Source organism: Schistocerca serialis, chromosome 3 (assembly GCF_023864345.2).
Source record: "Schistocerca serialis cubense isolate TAMUIC-IGC-003099 chromosome 3, iqSchSeri2.2, whole genome shotgun sequence".
Taxonomy (NCBI): Eukaryota; Metazoa; Arthropoda; class Insecta; order Orthoptera; family Acrididae; genus Schistocerca; species Schistocerca serialis.
Window position 1 is genome coordinate 356,197,451 of NC_064640.1, and position 16,661 is coordinate 356,214,111.

Genomic DNA, 16,661 nt, shown 5'->3' on the forward strand with positions numbered 1-16,661 from the left:
CAATAAAGAAATCCTGTTTTGTTTGTAGTGGTTAGCAATAAGATAAAAAATGAGTTTTGACGTATCTGACTTGTTCTGCACTAAAATATTCCCCATCTTGTTCATCGCAGATATTGAAATTTATGAACTCGAATCAAAACAAAACAAAACAAAACAATGCTTTACATTTTCTCTGTGTTTTTGTAGTTCATTAAACAGAGTAAGTAATTTGAAGACTGGTTACATTTCGTTAATCTTCAGCTTCACATACTGTGCTGGATAACCATTAGTAAAGAATTAATACAGTTCAGAATGAAGATAAAGAGGAGTGGCTGTTTGTCGTTTTAAGCCCTTCTTCAGTTGCTTCTTAATTGCTGATCAGTATTTGCTCCTTTTTTTTTTTTGTCTCGGATATTGAGATAGTAGGATTTTGTGGTCATTTGTGTGTGTGTGTGTGTGTGTGTGGGGGAGGGGGGTGGGGTTGTCTGTGTGCAAGCTGTTTTCCATAAAGAGTAGCAGTTAGTTTTTTACTATGTGAAATTCGACCAGTGCACAACATCTTTCTATTTCATGTGTGTTCCAATAATAAGTGAAAGTTAATGTTGACCACCTCCTGAATTTTATGAATTACTTTGGAAATTACTTCCATTACTTTGGAAATACAGATTACAAAGGAATAAGGCTCTCACCTAAACCACTGAAGGTGGTGAATTACCTTCAGTTTGAGATTATTGTGTATGTAGTAAATGTTAAAGCTGAACTTTGAAATTTATTAAAAATGAATGCACATTAAACAGTAATGTAGTTAAGATTAGCTATAAAATTTGATGTCATAAATGGATAGTTGCTAGTGTGTTCTATTATTTGTTAATATCTTTGAGTTCAGATCTGTCAGTAGCATAAAAAATATTTGAATAACAGTTACCTTAAAGGGAAATTTTTATTTGTTAACCTGTAGCATAAGAAAGCTCATTACTTACAATGATTCTTCACTAGCAACCTACCCCTGGTTTGCATGGGTAACACTAAGTATCTATGGTCAGACAACTTGTCTGGCACACGGGTAATGAATTATCTACACAAACCTTCCTCATCAATCGACCTATCTATTAGTGAAAGCTGTATCAGTATCTGTACACTATTTCCTGAGATTATCCTTCACATTCAGACAGAAAAACATGACAGGTGAATTTAATTCATAGTATGTATATTTTATAACAGCTATTTGTGTTTCAGCAAACACAGTTTTCTCATTTGTGTTTGATTACAAACTTAAATTCACAGGTCACAAAAAACAAAACCTGGAAAGACGTTGCAGGGCTTTTAGGCATCGGAGCATCTTCAAGTGCTGCATATACACTTCAGAAATATTACACGAAAAACCTTTTGGCCTTCGAATGTCACTTTGACCGTGGAGGTATAGACCCACAACCAATTATAAATCAAGTGGAATCTACTTCGAAGAAGAAGATGACCAAGACATCATCAGTTCCATCTCCAGGTAGTCCATAACACTGTACTGTTGAAATCCTTACAGAAAATTTTAATTTTATGTACTTAATTGATTTGATTTGTGCCTCTGCACAGTTGCTCTGAAGTGATTACTGACATGGGCTCTACATTGCTTTTGTCCCTTAAATTATGTAGAATATTGTGATCACATGCCATCTGATGCAAAAGAGTGGACAGAGGAATTGCAAGTTCTACTCTTCTCTCTTTCAGAAAAGCTTGCAGAATCTTATAACTTATGTACTCATATCCTGTTCATAACATATTTTGTGTTAAAGTGAGTTGTTGAAAAAGGGCCAAAATGGCATATTTGGAAGTGAATCTGTAATAGAATATACTATCACAGTGAAGTGGGCAATGGACATTTTTCCATTGTAAGATAACGGCAACAAGTGACAGTAGCATCATTCACGCTTTTGGTGCTGGTGGTGTGAAGTAAAAAAGATTTTTATTAGTTGTTGATAATAGTATTGGTATGTGTTGATGCAAGAAATAAGTATTATACAAGGGAATAAATTTTAACTCTTGTGCATTGCTAAAAAGCACAGTTAAAAATACACATTTATATGTTGTTGAGGCTGTGTACTGTCAGTACTTACTGATGGTACACATTGTACAATATACGCATCATATCATATAACAAAATTGAAGATACTAGTCAGTGAGAAGCCATTAGCGTGTTTAATATTACTGGAGTTAAATTTCGTGAGGTAATGTATGATCCAGTCACATCAATGCAACCACCTGTGAGAAGCATGAACAACCATCTTTTGCAGTGTGGGTGGGCAGAGAGAGAGTCAGTGAGGTTCTGAAAGGAACCAACAGGGATGAAGAGCCATGCCAACTCCAGTGCCATGGCCAGCTGCACTGGGTTCCTAGGCTGTGGACGCATTACGCAGACAGGCCGATTGAGATAGTCCCACGGATTCTTGATTGGATTTAACTGGTGAATTTGGTGGCCAGGGTAGTGTGGTAAATGCATCCTGGCACTCTTCAAAGCATGCAGCTACACTCAGAGTTGTATGACAGAGTTGTCATGCTGGTAGATGACTGTGCTGAGGAAAAAAAACAAACTGTGTATTGGGGTGGACATGGTTCCCAAGGGTATTTGCATAGTTGTGGTGATCCATTGTACCATCCAGAATGACAAGATCATCAAAGGAATGCCACAAAAATGTACCCCAGACAATAACGCTCCCTCCTCTGGCCTGGGCCCTTCACTTTTAGACGTTTCACACCATCCGTGCCAACTACCATCTGCATGATGAAGCGTAAAACATGATTCATCAGAAAAGGCCACCTGACACCATTCAGTAGACTTCCAGTAGTAGCATTGGTGTGCAAATTACAGCCTACTGTGAAGCCGCATGCACAGCAATGTATACTAAAAGGTTGTTGAGACACTGTTGGTAATCCCTTGGTTCATCAGAGCAGTCAGTTGCTCAGCAGTTGCAGATCTATTCAATCCTACACTTTCTACAACCATTGTTCACCTCTGTCATCTATGGCCTGTGTTGAACCACAGTTCCTTGGTGCCGGTTTTGAATAGCGCCATTTTGCTATGCATGGTATACTTTAACCACGGTGACGTGTGAACAATTTACAAACTTAGCCATTTCAGAATGCTTCCGCCATTGGCCTGAAAACCAATAAACATGCTCTTTTGGGAGTCAGATAAATTGCTCCATTTTCAAATTAGGACAATGACTGCACTGTTTCCCATGTGCCCCCTGACACACCTTATATACCCTCTGCTGCCATCTGCTGTCTGTGAGTGGTTACTGTATGTTGACATCGAACATAGGTGACATCACTGTAACTGGACTTGTGCATATTCAGTGTAAGGATTTTTAAATTGATCCTTCACAGAATAATTTAATTTCCTCTGAGTGAACATCAAATGTAGCACACATGTTCATCTAAATTGCTCAAAAAGAAAAAAAAAAGTTTCACATCACCCACATATCTGTGATCGTGTTCACTCGTAGATTCGAGGGGAACAGGGAGTAAAAGAATTAACATTTTGAAAATAAAAATGGTAAATATTGTGAAATAAAATAACAACAAAATAAAGGCAATCTGTTTATAAACATACATTTTAGCTTTGTAAATGCACATTTTAGCGAGTGTGAATTAAAATCTGTTTCTGGATAACATTCAGTATGCAGTTGCTCCACTCTGTGTATTATAACATACTTTGATCCTCCTTGACAAGCTGTCCGTAAGGTGGTAGCCACATTACAGCTCAGATTAGCCTCTCTCTGATGAGGTAGGAGATTCCTTCCTCAGTACTGCGCAATGTTCAAATTACCCTCAGTAGCAGTGAGAGGTGCCTGACATTTATACATGGTACCAGTCCACAGCGTGACTGAGCCACCTCCGCGCTGAACCTATCGGTTGGCATGCCCGAGATGTGTGTTGGTACCTGGTAGTCTCTACAATCTTCTGTGATGACAATTGTCAGGTGTCAGACAAATTCTGCATCTACTGGCAAAGAGATCCGAATGCTTTTGGTAGAAGTTTCATTCTAGATGATCCCTTACCAAACCTGTCAATGTATAGTGTTGATTTAAGGTCTACTGTTGTCAATAACATATGTCTAGAGATGAAACTGACTATACAGAGACAGTCATGTGGCATCTGGTTTGACACAGTTCTCTCAGTTGCCTTTGGAAAGTCATTAAGCAGCTCTCTTGCTTTCTCCTTGGATATACAGAGTGAGTCACTAACTATTGCCACCTGGAATAACTCTGGAAGAATGAGAGTAGCTGAAAAGTTTGTGGGACAAATGTTGCATGGGACAACGGGGGCCATGATATGGCATTAGTTTTTTGTTTCTAGGTGGGGTGCTTCAGAGATATGAAGGTCAACTTTGTTTCTTTAAATGGGACGCTATAGATTGGTACTTATTTTCTGATAGTGGCTATCGAGACGAATCCAATGATGTGTAACACTATGGCCTTTGAAGTTCAACAAAGGTCAAAAAGGTGGCATGAACATCGATTTACAGAATGTGTTTGAAGTGATGACCATTTGTATCAGTGCAGTGCTGCAATCTTATCATCATGGATTTGGTGGTATTCCTTATCACTTTGGCACTGATTGAAACACAAGCTCTGACAATTCTCTCTTGTATATCGTGCAAATAATAAATATTCACCGAATATGCACATCCATCTAATGTACCATTGACATGTGAACACCATTCGACGGTTTCACAATAAAACACTAACAGAAACTGTAAGACTAGTAATGTCAAATCAAGCGAATGTTAATGATGTATTCCTTCGAAGAACAAATCGATATGCTTCTCATTTACAGAGAATGCCAACGAAATTCAGTGAGAGCTAGATACTTATACACCGAAAGGTATCCTCCATGTACCCACCCTACATGTCATACACTTAAATGTGTGTATAATAAATTGAGAACAACTGGGTCTTTAACACATGGGAAACATATCCGGCAAAGCAAAGTTACTAACAAGGAAATGGAAATTGGTACTCTTGCCACTGTGGCTCGAGATCCTTGTGTTAGTTCACATCAAATCACAAGGGAATCTGGCATGAGCCAGAGTAGTGTTGTTCGTGTTCTGCATAAATATCATCCTTACCATATCAGTCTCCACCAACAATTAACTGGTACGGATTGTATGAGTGACATTGAATTCTGCCAATGGGCTCAATTTCAGATTCAGAGTGATGACACATTTTTGAATTTGATTTTATTTAATGACAAGGCCTCATTCACGAACCGTGGAAATGTTAATTTGTATAACATGCATTATTGGGCAACTGAAAACCCATGTTGGCTGCAGCAAGTTGCACACCAAAAACTGTGGTCGCTGAATGTATGGTGTGGGATTCTAGAGGCCAGAATTACAGGCACCTATTTCATCAAAGGAAATCTTAATGGTAGGAAGTACACCACATTCGTGCAAGGAACATTAAGTCTGTTGTTGAAAGAAATACCTTCAGGAACAAAGAACAGAATGTGGTATCGACACTATGGGTGTCCGACACATTTTTCGCTGATGGCTAGAAATGAGTTGCAGAGAGAATTCCCAAATCATTGGATTGGACACGGAGGAAATGTGTCGTGGTAGCCTCGTTCGCCAAACTTGACGCCTCTGGATTTTTTCTTGTGGGGATTCGTAAAAGACATAGTTTATAAAGACATTCCAACTACACTGAAGATATGCGAGAGAGAATTGTCAGAGCATGTGCTTCGATAAGTGCCAAAGTGTTAAGGAATACCACTAAATCCATGATAAGAATATTGCAGCACTGCATTGATACCAATGGTCATCACTTACAACATCTTCTGTAAATGGACGTTCATGCCACCTTTGTGACCTTCGTTGACCTTCAAAGACCTTACTATTACACATCATTGGATTCGTCTTGATAGCCACTGTCAGAAAATAAGTACCAAACTATAGCATTCCATTTGAAAAAACAAAGTTGACCTTCATATCTCTGAAGTGACCCCACATAGCAACAAAAAACCAACGTCATATTATGGTCCCTGTTTTTCCCATGCAACTTTTGTCCCACAAACTTTTCGGCTTCTATCATACTTTTGAAGTTATTTTAGGTGGCAATAGTTAGTGAGTCACCCTGTATATGAGCCATAATGTATATGTTAGACACATTAGCTAGTACTGTTAACTGTCAATGACAACTACAAGGCATATCTCTCTCTCCTGTCTCGTGACAGATGTACAAATGACATTACTGTGATGTATGTTAGCAGGTGGGCATCTTCCCACTTAGACATCCTGCCTTGCCCTAAGATGATAAAGTGCACACAGTTTACTTTTGAAGTGACTCTTTGAGACATATCGACAAGCTAAATAGTGTACACAGACTAAATTATCATTCCATGTGGTCTACTAAATGGCACAGAGAATGTTGTTTTATGTTTAACACATCTACACAGTCATTGTTGTATGAGAGCTGAGAAAGAGGTTGTGTGTGTGTGTGTGTGTGTGTGTGGTGGCGGGGGGGGGGGGGGGGGGGAATTATAATAAACAGAAATTTTGTCCCACAATCATAATTTTGTTATTCTTGTGTTTAAAGTGAAATGGATATTTTATTTTTTGCCCCAATCTCAAAATACACACATCAAAAAAAGTTTTACATCACCTCAGTTCTGGAACCTGTATAGAAAATTGGAATAGATATCAACATAAACATCATTTCCACCTTTTTTTATTGCTCATGAAAACCACACATTGCGTGTTGTACCAACATACAGTGAGACCTTCAGAGGTGGTGGTCCAGATTGCTGTATACACCGGTACCTCTAATATGCAGTAGCACATCCTCTTGCAATGATGCATACCTGTATTCATGATGGCATATTGTCCACAAGTTCAGCAAGGCACTGTTGGTCCAGATTGTCCCAGTCCTCAATGGCGATTCAGCGTAGATCCCTCAGAGCGGTTGGTGGGTCACGTTGTCCAGAAACAGCCCTTTTCAATCTGTCCCAGGTATGTTCGATAGGGTTCATGTCTGGAGAAAATTCTGGCAACTGTTGTCGAGTGATGTTGTTATTCTGAAGGAAGTCATTCACAAGATGACAAGGGGGCGTGAATTGTCGTCCATGAAGACGAATGCCTCGCCAATATGCTGCCGATATGGTTGCACTATTGGTGGGAGGATGGCATTCACGTATTGTACAGTCGTTACGGCCCCTTCCATGACCACCAGCGACGTACGTTGGCCCCACATAATGCCATCCCAAAACGTCACGGAACCTCCACATTGCAGCACTCGCTGGACAGTGTGTCTAAGGCGTTCAGCCTGACCGGTGGCCTCCAAACATGTCGCCGATGATTGTCTGATTGAAGGCATATGTGACACTCATGGGTGAAGAGAACGTGATACCAGTCCTGAGAGGTCCATTCGGCATGTTGTTGGGCCCATCTGTACCGCACTGCATGGTGTTGTGGTTGCAAAGATGGGCCTCGCCATGGACATCAGGAGTGAAGTTGCACACTGTTTGAGTCATAACATGACGTCTTGTGGCTGCATGAAAAGCTTTGTGCATCATGGTGGAATTACTGTCATGGTTCCTCTGAGCCATATTCCGTAGGCAGCGGTCATCCACTGCAGTAGTAGCCCTTGTGCGGCCAGTGCGTGGCGTGTCATCAACAGTTCCTGTCTCTCTGTATCTCCTCCATGTTCGAACAACATCGCTTTGGTTCACTCTTTGACTCCTGGACACTTCTCTTGTTGAGAGCCCTTCCTGGCATAAAGTAACAATGCAGATGTGATCGAATCACGGTATTGGCCGTCTAGGCATGGTTGAACTACAGAAAACTTGAGCTGTGTACCTCCGTCCTGGTTGGATGACTGGAATTGATCAGCTGCCGGACACCCTCCATCTAATAGGTGGTGTCCATGCATGGTTGTTTACATCTTTGGGCGTGTTTAGTGGCATCTCTGAACAGTCAAAGGGACTGTGTCTATGATACAATATCCCCATTCACCATCTGTCTTCAGGAGTTCTGGGAACCGGGGTGATGCAAAACTTTTTTTGATGTGTGTACCAGTAAACGATTGATGATACATTTTGGAAGTTAGTATCAGTTGATGCATTTGACTTATGTAGGCATTGGTTGTCTCATTCTTTCTCTACAAATAACACATTCTGCAAACTCTTGTGAAATGACAAGATAAACCATATGCTTCCCTTCATTATTCTGTTATTTTAGTTACTTCTGATGTGATAGTAAATCTATAAAGATTTTAAAGAAAATTGAGAGATTGATTGTGCAGTAATTTAGCAGAGTTGAGAGTAGGTCAGTATTCATAACGTTCAATGATAGCATACGGAAAGTTGGTTTTAATCATTGGCAGAGTGGTTCATTGACAGGTTTATCACTCACAGTGATGTAACACAGTGTAAGAACAGTGGTCATAAAAAGCTCTTAACATACAGGGTCCAGAGGTGAGTGTTGTGCCTTTTCAATGATGATAGGTTTCAAATTTAACATGGCTTGGTGCCGTGGGTGAGCTGTGGTCCATCTCAATCAGTTTCAAAGAAAACTATATGAAGGGAAGTGTGTGCAAAGAACGTTTGGAATTGTGTAACTCATGAGAGGCCATTGCTCAGAGCGGTACATAAAGCTGCACTTCTTCAGTGGACCAAACACACACAAAAAATGGAAATGATCATATGGTGTCAGTGGCCAGGAGTTCCCAGTCAGGAAGTTCTGCCGCCAAGTGCAGGTCTTATTGAGTGTGACGCAACATTGGGCGACCTTCGTGTTGAGAATGGGGATGAAATGATGATGACAGCACAACACCCTGTCGCTGAGGGGAGAAAATCTTCTGCCCCAGTCGGGAATCGAACCCGGGCCCCTGTGTGTGGCAATCCAATGCACTGACCATTCAGCTAATGGGGCAGACAACACACACAAACTGGACATCAGCAGGATGGAGGTGAGTAGTGTGGTCTGTCGAGTTGCGATTTGACCTCTTTTATACAGTGCAAGGCATTGGGGGCAGTGACACCCTGATGAGGCAGTGTGTGGAGGCAAGAGGTAGTTCTGTGATGTTTTGGTGGTATTTTTTCGTACCATTACTTGGAATCCCCCATTCGGGTTACTGTGAACATGAGCTGGGATGTTGATTTCAACACTGTGAGTGACTAAATGTCACCCTTTCCTCATAGTCATGATGAGAATGCTGTGGACACTCCCCTCTTTCAACACAATAACAGCTGTGTTCACTGGGTTTCACGCATATGTGCTTGGTTTGATGAAGACTTGGGGCCTTACTGCATTTCAGTTGGTGTACTAAATCATCTGATGGTAATCCCATAGAAACTGTGTGGGAAGGTTTGGAATAATGGGTGAAATGACAGTCAGCCTCCCCACATTTTGGTAGCTATACAGGATTTAACCATAACTGAGTGGCTTCAGTTAGGTATGTCACACCTGAAGAAACTTACAGGTTCTCTTCCTTGCAAAACTGGAGTGATTGTGAAAGCTAGAAATGTTGTGCAGTATTAGCATTGTACTGTTTTGGGGGGTGACTAATTTTTTCCCCAGTATGCTAATGTAACATAAAGATGTGCCACATTCTCTTCATGACATCATTTTCATCATCTGCCAGTGCCATTATCAATTATGTTATTAAATCATTTTTAAGTATGCAGCACTTGACAAGAAAAAAGTGAGAGATCATCCATATAAGTGTTAAAAGGAATCCGTGAAACTTCGGTTACACTATAAGTCAGTTAGCTCTAAAGGCCATAATTGAACTAAATACCTAAGAATTACAATAACGAACAACTTAAATTGGAAGAAAATACATAGGAAATGTTGTGGGGAAGACAAACCAAAGGCTGTGTTTTATTGGCAGAAAACTTAGAAGATGCAGCAGATCTAGTAAAGAGACTGCCTGCACTGCATTTGTCCATCCTCTTCTGAAGTACTGCTGCACGGCGTCGGATCGTTACATGGTTCGATTAATGGAGCACATTGAGAAAGTTCAAAGAAGGGCAGCAAATTTTGTAGTATCGAGAAATATGGGAGAGAGTCATGGACATGATACAGGATTGGGGTGGACATCATTAAAACAAAGGTGTTTTTCACAGTCACAGTAACTTCTCACGAAATTTCAATCACCAACTTTCTCCTCTGAATGTGAAAATGTTTTGTTGACACTGACCTACATAGGGAGAAATGATCATCATAATAAAATAAGGGAAATCAGAGCTTGCACAGAAAGGTATAGTTGTTGGTTTTTTCCACGCATTGTTTTAGAATGGAATAACAGTTAATAATAGAGATATTATTCCTCTACTTGCAATGATTCATCAGCATGAAATTGAAGGCCTCGGTGGTGTTCTTCTAGTTTTGGAAAAAGATTAAAGTTAGATGGGACCAAGTCAGAACTGTGTGGAGGACGATCGACCGACAGTGATCCCCCTAAGCATCGGATTACAACAGATTTCACTGTGCTCGTGTGTGATTTGGCATTGTCATGCTAAAGAAGAGGTTGGACGAACTCTTCAAATTCAAAAATCGATTACAGCATTCAGTTTCTCACACACCGACATAGTTACATTACATACTGCCATGCTGTACACTACAATCTGGAGCCCTCTAGTGGCACAGAGTTACATTACATACTGCCATGCTGTACACTACAATTCGGAGCCCTCTAGTGGCAGAGGGTTGCAAATATGTAGACACAAAGAATAAAAGTGTAGAATGGTAACAACATTAATTTTATTTAAAAAATCATTGCAGGCATACTTTTCAGTAAGCCCTTGTACAGCATTGCTCCAAATATGTTATAAAGTTCCCTCCAGAATTATAATTCCAAACAGAATGGAAAAGAACAGCTTTTGTATAGTGGAGCAATTCCTGCCACATAACAAACTGATTTTTATTCAATAGCTCAGCACGTGCAGACAGTCCCAGTATTTGATGAACATCTTAATATGCAGGTCCTGGTCTGAATGTCTTGTAGAATTTTGTGTCCACTGTGACTGCTAAATATGCAGCAGTACCCGCGATGTAGTCCCTTTCCCCTCTCTTTGTATATATACTAATGCTGATCATCGTGAATCTTTGTTAGCACTGAGTGATAAGATTCATACATTGGACCCACTTTATGTTGCGGCTGCTGATATTCAAGTCTACAATCCAAACTTCTTGATTTAGCACTGTTTGAGTTACCATTGTCTTCTTTCCCTAAGCTCCTTAAACAAGGCCACAGCTGAATCCTTTCCCCATCTGCTCCTCAACACCTCCCCTTTTTTCAGCAAGTTCATGTTGATGGTTAATTTAATTGTCCTCTTTGACTTGTTGACAGGTCTCTATGTGCATGTGCATGAATCAGTGATAATTCCAAGACAAAACATTGTTAGTTATTTTGGTGTGTTAATGATTTGGTGTGAAATTTCTGAAAAATGTACTTCCCTGTATAACACCTTCGACATTTTCACATACTGACTGAATGTATGTTCCTATAATTTACACACAGTTTTTTTTTCTCTGTTCCTTGCTGAGAAAAGGTAATACTTTACTTTAATATGAAATCTTTTTGAGAGACTATTAAGCAGATTGTTATAAAAAGCAATTTGACACTTCTGTAGTTTGTGAATACTTGGAGCAATTACTGATTCAGATTTCGACTATTGTACTTCACTTGTTGAAGCATTTGTGTGTGATTAAGGATTCTTTCAATTACAGGCTCATCAAATTCACAGGATTCATTTCCTGCAGCTGGTTCAAGTGGAGAAAATATTTTGATATTACAGTTAAGAGACTATTTCCCATATCTTCTGAGGAGTCCAGTTTGCACTGCTTTTGTACAATTTCCAGAGGCAAAAATCTGAAATTCTGATAAATTCGTAATGCACAATCTTCATTTTTTATAAACTCAGTATCAAAATACTATGTCACATGTAGATATCTGCTTCAGATTGCTGGATAAATATTTCTCCCCTGCTGAGGTAGACCAGCAAGTTCTGGCAGGAATTGTTGCTTTTATATTTGTTATTTTAGGTGTGTGACCACTCTTTGGTGCCATTGAAGGGGGAGAAAGATAGGGTTATCATAATCTGAAAGTAAAGTGCTCCTCATGGGTAGGCATTTATTGATACTTTATTTTGTATTACATCTGTGCCTCATTTTGAGCTTAATTTGTAAAATATAGTATAATGTAAGAGATTGCTTTGCATTTTTGTGTTTATAATTTGCTTTGTTAGTAGCTATGGAGGCCATGAGAAAACATACTTTTAAGTTTGATCTTCCTTCTCTGCTTTTATCCGTAAAACTCATAAGTTGATTTTGACTGCAACCTGTTGGGGGAATTTGTGACAGCAGTTGCTTATTGTGCTAGGTGTGGGGGTGCCGACGCAAGGTGCGGGGGATAACATTAGTGTTTCCAACCCTTTTGACGACGTGGCGACTGGGCAGAGGCCCAATCCCTACTGCTCTTCTGGAGGCCCCTCTCGTCCCCAAGGTAACCCTCCCTAGATGTTCTTGGTCACATGCTTCAGTGTGAGTTTTCCTTTTGCTTTCTGTTTATTACTTTTTTTTCCATTTCACACGTCAGCATGAACTGACACTTTAATCTTCTAAGAAAACTAATTTCCTTGTTAATTTGCTTATATATGTTAGCTTGAGTGGCAAAAATTCATAAAGGGAATTGTGTTGTTTCCTAAAACATGGGAGGGAATGGGTGGCTAACTGTAGAATGGTTTCTGTGTGATTCTGTCCAGTGTTGTTGCTTGCTTGCTGGTTTACCTCTTTTTGTACTGTTTCTTCCCATACATTTATTTCTTTGCACTTTTTTGAAAATTTTTTAATATGTTGAGCTGTTGTTGTTGTATTGAGTAATGATGTTTTAAATCCATGCATTTTGTATTTGTTTTTCTTCACTAATTTGTCTTTAAGTCTGTATACCCAGTCTGTGTGAAGTAAAGTAATTGTTGCATTGTTTGTTATTGATATTCAGTAAGTTGCTCATCTCAGTAATTCTTTTAATTTGCAATATATAGAATATCCAAATTACACTGATTACAATTTACTACAATTATAGTACAGTTTTGGAATGGTACTCTGGTTAATATGAATTTTTGCAGGAATTCAGCAAGGCTATCAAGGCCAGTCCGGGTACTCTCAGTATCCGAATCACTATCCCCATAGTCGTGGACAACCAACGAATATGGGGCAGGAATTCAATCAGCAGTACTCTCCCAGCAGCTCATATCCACCTGCTCGGCCTATGTATCCTCCCTACGCTTCTGAGGCTGAAAGGTGGGCTTCGAGTTCCTCAGTATATAAACCCATGTGCATGTATTTTATCATGGAGTGATCTGATATTGACTTCTTGTAATGTGTTGTCAGGATATGTACTGTTCTGTATTGTTCACTGACATGCATTTGTGACTAATTTTTGCTTCAGAAGAATAGAAAAGAGAAGTACCACAGATCTCTGAAAGGTAAACATCCCTTAGTTGGAAACAACGAAGTATATGAGAGGACAGTGTAGTGAGGCAGCAGTCGTGAAACAATAGTGAGGGAGGGGGGGGGGGGATAGAATGGTAATAAAATTGCCTCATATTTGGAGGAGAGAAAAGTCAGATATTTTTGTTTGTGTTTATTTATTACTCTGGAGAACAGCCAGAGTGGTTCTTCCTGGAAAATGTTTATGTTTGGAGAAAGAAACTGCAGGTAATGTGTAATATTAATGAATGAATCTTGTGCAAGCTCCTGTGAAGTGGTGTAGTCATTCTCACCGGAGGATTACAAGTGTACTATTTGTGCTCTGTTCCTCTGCCATTTTCGCAGGGGAATGAAAAATGTGAACTCCACCACAACACATTTAAGCTGTGGTAAGTGGCTTACATAGAATTACCAACAAATGGAATATTGTCTGCACTGTTTGGTTTATGCTGAGGTAAAGTTGATGTTAAAATATTTCACATAATCAAAATTTGAATTGTTGCTGTAAGATGCTGCTTATATTTTACCATCTACTGTTTCTTCCCATAGATTTATTTCTTTGCACTTTTTTGAAATTTTTTTAGTATGTTGAGCTGTTGTTGTTGTATTGAGTAATGATGTTTTAACTCCATGCATTTTGTATTTGTTTTTCTGCACTAATTTGTATTTAAGTCTGTATACCCAGTCTGTGTGAAGTAAAGTAATTGTTGCATTGTTTTTTCTCCACTACAAATTTTTGCTTACAACATTCAAACTGTAATGTAACAACTGTAATATGAAGAGCAATCAAAGGAGCTGTCTCTGTTTACTGCTCTACAGTATTGTTTGATGTTCTTTTATTTCTGTATGGGGGAAAGGGGGGTGGGAGAGGGAGAGAACTAGTGTGCAGATGGCATAAATGAATTTTACATGAGAGTTCAGACTGACTGACATGCACCATGTAACAAAGGTTAAAAAAAGTATTTTATTTATGGTGCCGCAACATGAATTTTCTGTTGACTCCCACTAGAAATAAAAATGTGACAAGCATTACATTGCAGACGTGGATGAAAATACCACCACCACCACCACCACCAGGACCAGGACCATTCCTCTCCACAAGATAAGTTATGACTACATATTCTGGGATACAACAGTTGTGGCAGTCGCCAGGAGAATGTCAGTTCCCCCAACCCTTGTACTTTCTTCTTCTGTAATTGCCAATGCCAATTAGAATTCAGTCCATGGCAGTAAATGCATACAGTTAACACAGTGTCAATTATGACATGGCTGTCATTCAGGCAGCACCATAAAAAACAACAGTTACTCAGGTGATACCTATCACTGACATGTATTATTTAGTAATACTATGCTTGATTCATTCAGTTGCTGTTAGTATGGCTTTCAAACTGTGTTGTGACTTTGAATCACTTATGTAGTCACTGGATTAAATAATTGGCAAGGAGAATGTAGATTCCTCTTGAGTACTTCCTTGCTCATGTTTGTTAGCTAATGCTACTAAATTCCAGTACACACAGAGGAAAATGAAAGGATCACATACGAGGTATTTAAGAATTTCATGCAATTTTAAAGAGAGTCCCAGAGGAGAAGAAATCGTGACCAGACAGCAGATTGCCACAGCAAAAGCATGTGCCTTTTCACCTTAGATACTATATAGAATATGTGCAGAAGTATACTGAATGGAAACGTATGATTGATATGGAACTTTGTCTCAGAATAAGGATATTATCAGGTACTGCCAGAAGTGAAGCTTTGAGGGCCGATCGTGATTCATCTTCAAGTAGTTCAGTTGCTAGAACACTTGGCCACAAAAGGTGACAGTTCAAGTCCTGGTTTAGTGTATGGCTCTAAACTGCCAAGAAGTTTCAAGTATATTAAGGAAAGAAGACTTGTGTTCATAATTTGCACAATTTCTAGAAAAAAACGTTTTTGATCTCGATTTTTTAGAATTGTGTGATTGTTGTCCATATCCTATAAGCCACAAGTGGCATATGTCTTAATGTCTTAAATGAATGAAATGATTTCACAGGGGGCCTTCATTTGATAGACAGAATTGTAAAATTTTTGGGATTAAAATACATAAAGTGTGTTGATAAGGCTTACAATCCAAAGAAGAATCCAATGTTGGATCAAAAATTTTGTGTGTGTTGAAGACCTGACGTAACGACAGTCACATTTGGCAAGATTTGAAAGACAGTAGTAGTTTACAAGTGTTCGCCATGAAAGGAAACAGACATTTTTGCAGTCTTTGTTATTTCAGTTGCACTTAGACAATAAATGTATATTGTTATTTGTATTTAATATTGAAGTGTGATTGAAATAGATGAGACTTTGAACAAATTGTCAATAAGTGCTTTGCAAGATACAACTAACTGAAGAAATGTGCAAAATTAATACTCCTTTCCAACAAATTCAATCTTTATCATGAGGAGGTGAGTGCAAGAAGAGGTTACATCCAGAAATTACACATGCGGAATGAATTTAAAATGTGCAGAGTTTGCTCCAGGAAGTGATTGATCTTGTAACTGTGGGAGATGTGTTCAAGTGAAAGGCTTACACCACACTGAAAATTTTCACAGTCAGAAGAAAGTTCTGTAGACAGTGTTACCACTGATCTGAATGATTTCTCTGATACTGAATTTTAAGATATGTTCTAAAGTTAATCAAAACATGGTAATTGCTGTTATATTATTTATTCCCTTTCTTGCTACAAAGCTGTAAAACCTTATCTCTTGCATCTTTGCTGTCCAGAAATTTTCAGAGAAATACATTTTATCTGTTGACATGTAATGTATACAGAAATTAGAGGACTTCTATCCTTTGTTGGTATGTCATCTCATTGCAAATGGATAATTGTGTACTGTAATCCCACATAGTTAATGTCAAACTCTTGCCTTTGTTTTTGCCTCTGAGCAGTAATCTTGATAGGTGTATCTCAGAACAGGGAGCCACTGTAAAGTACAGGGTAATTACCATTTGAATTCCATTTTCGAAATGATGTAAATTTAAAAAAAAAAAAAAAAAAAAAATGAACCATTGCTCAGAATGACATCTTATATCAATAGAACATTATTGAAGAAGGGGGAAACGTTATTTTTTTTGGGGGGGGGGGGGGGGGGGTTGAAAATTTTACCACTAGGCAGCACCTTAAGTGTCATAATGTAAGTGATTTTGGCTACTAACAAAAGATGAATCG

General features: G+C 39.0%; 1 protein-coding gene across 1 annotated transcript in view; it reads left to right on the forward strand.

Annotated features, from left to right (window-relative positions):
• LOC126470842 (trithorax group protein osa-like) overlaps positions 1–16,661 on the forward strand; it is a 65,089-nt gene that overhangs the window by 15,577 nt on the left and 32,851 nt on the right. The window contains 4 exon segments of the mRNA XM_050098858.1: positions 1,264–1,480; positions 11,705–11,808; positions 11,899–12,019; positions 13,102–13,276. Coding sequence (XP_049954815.1) covers positions 1,264–1,480; positions 11,705–11,808; positions 11,899–12,019; positions 13,102–13,276 — 617 coding nt within the window.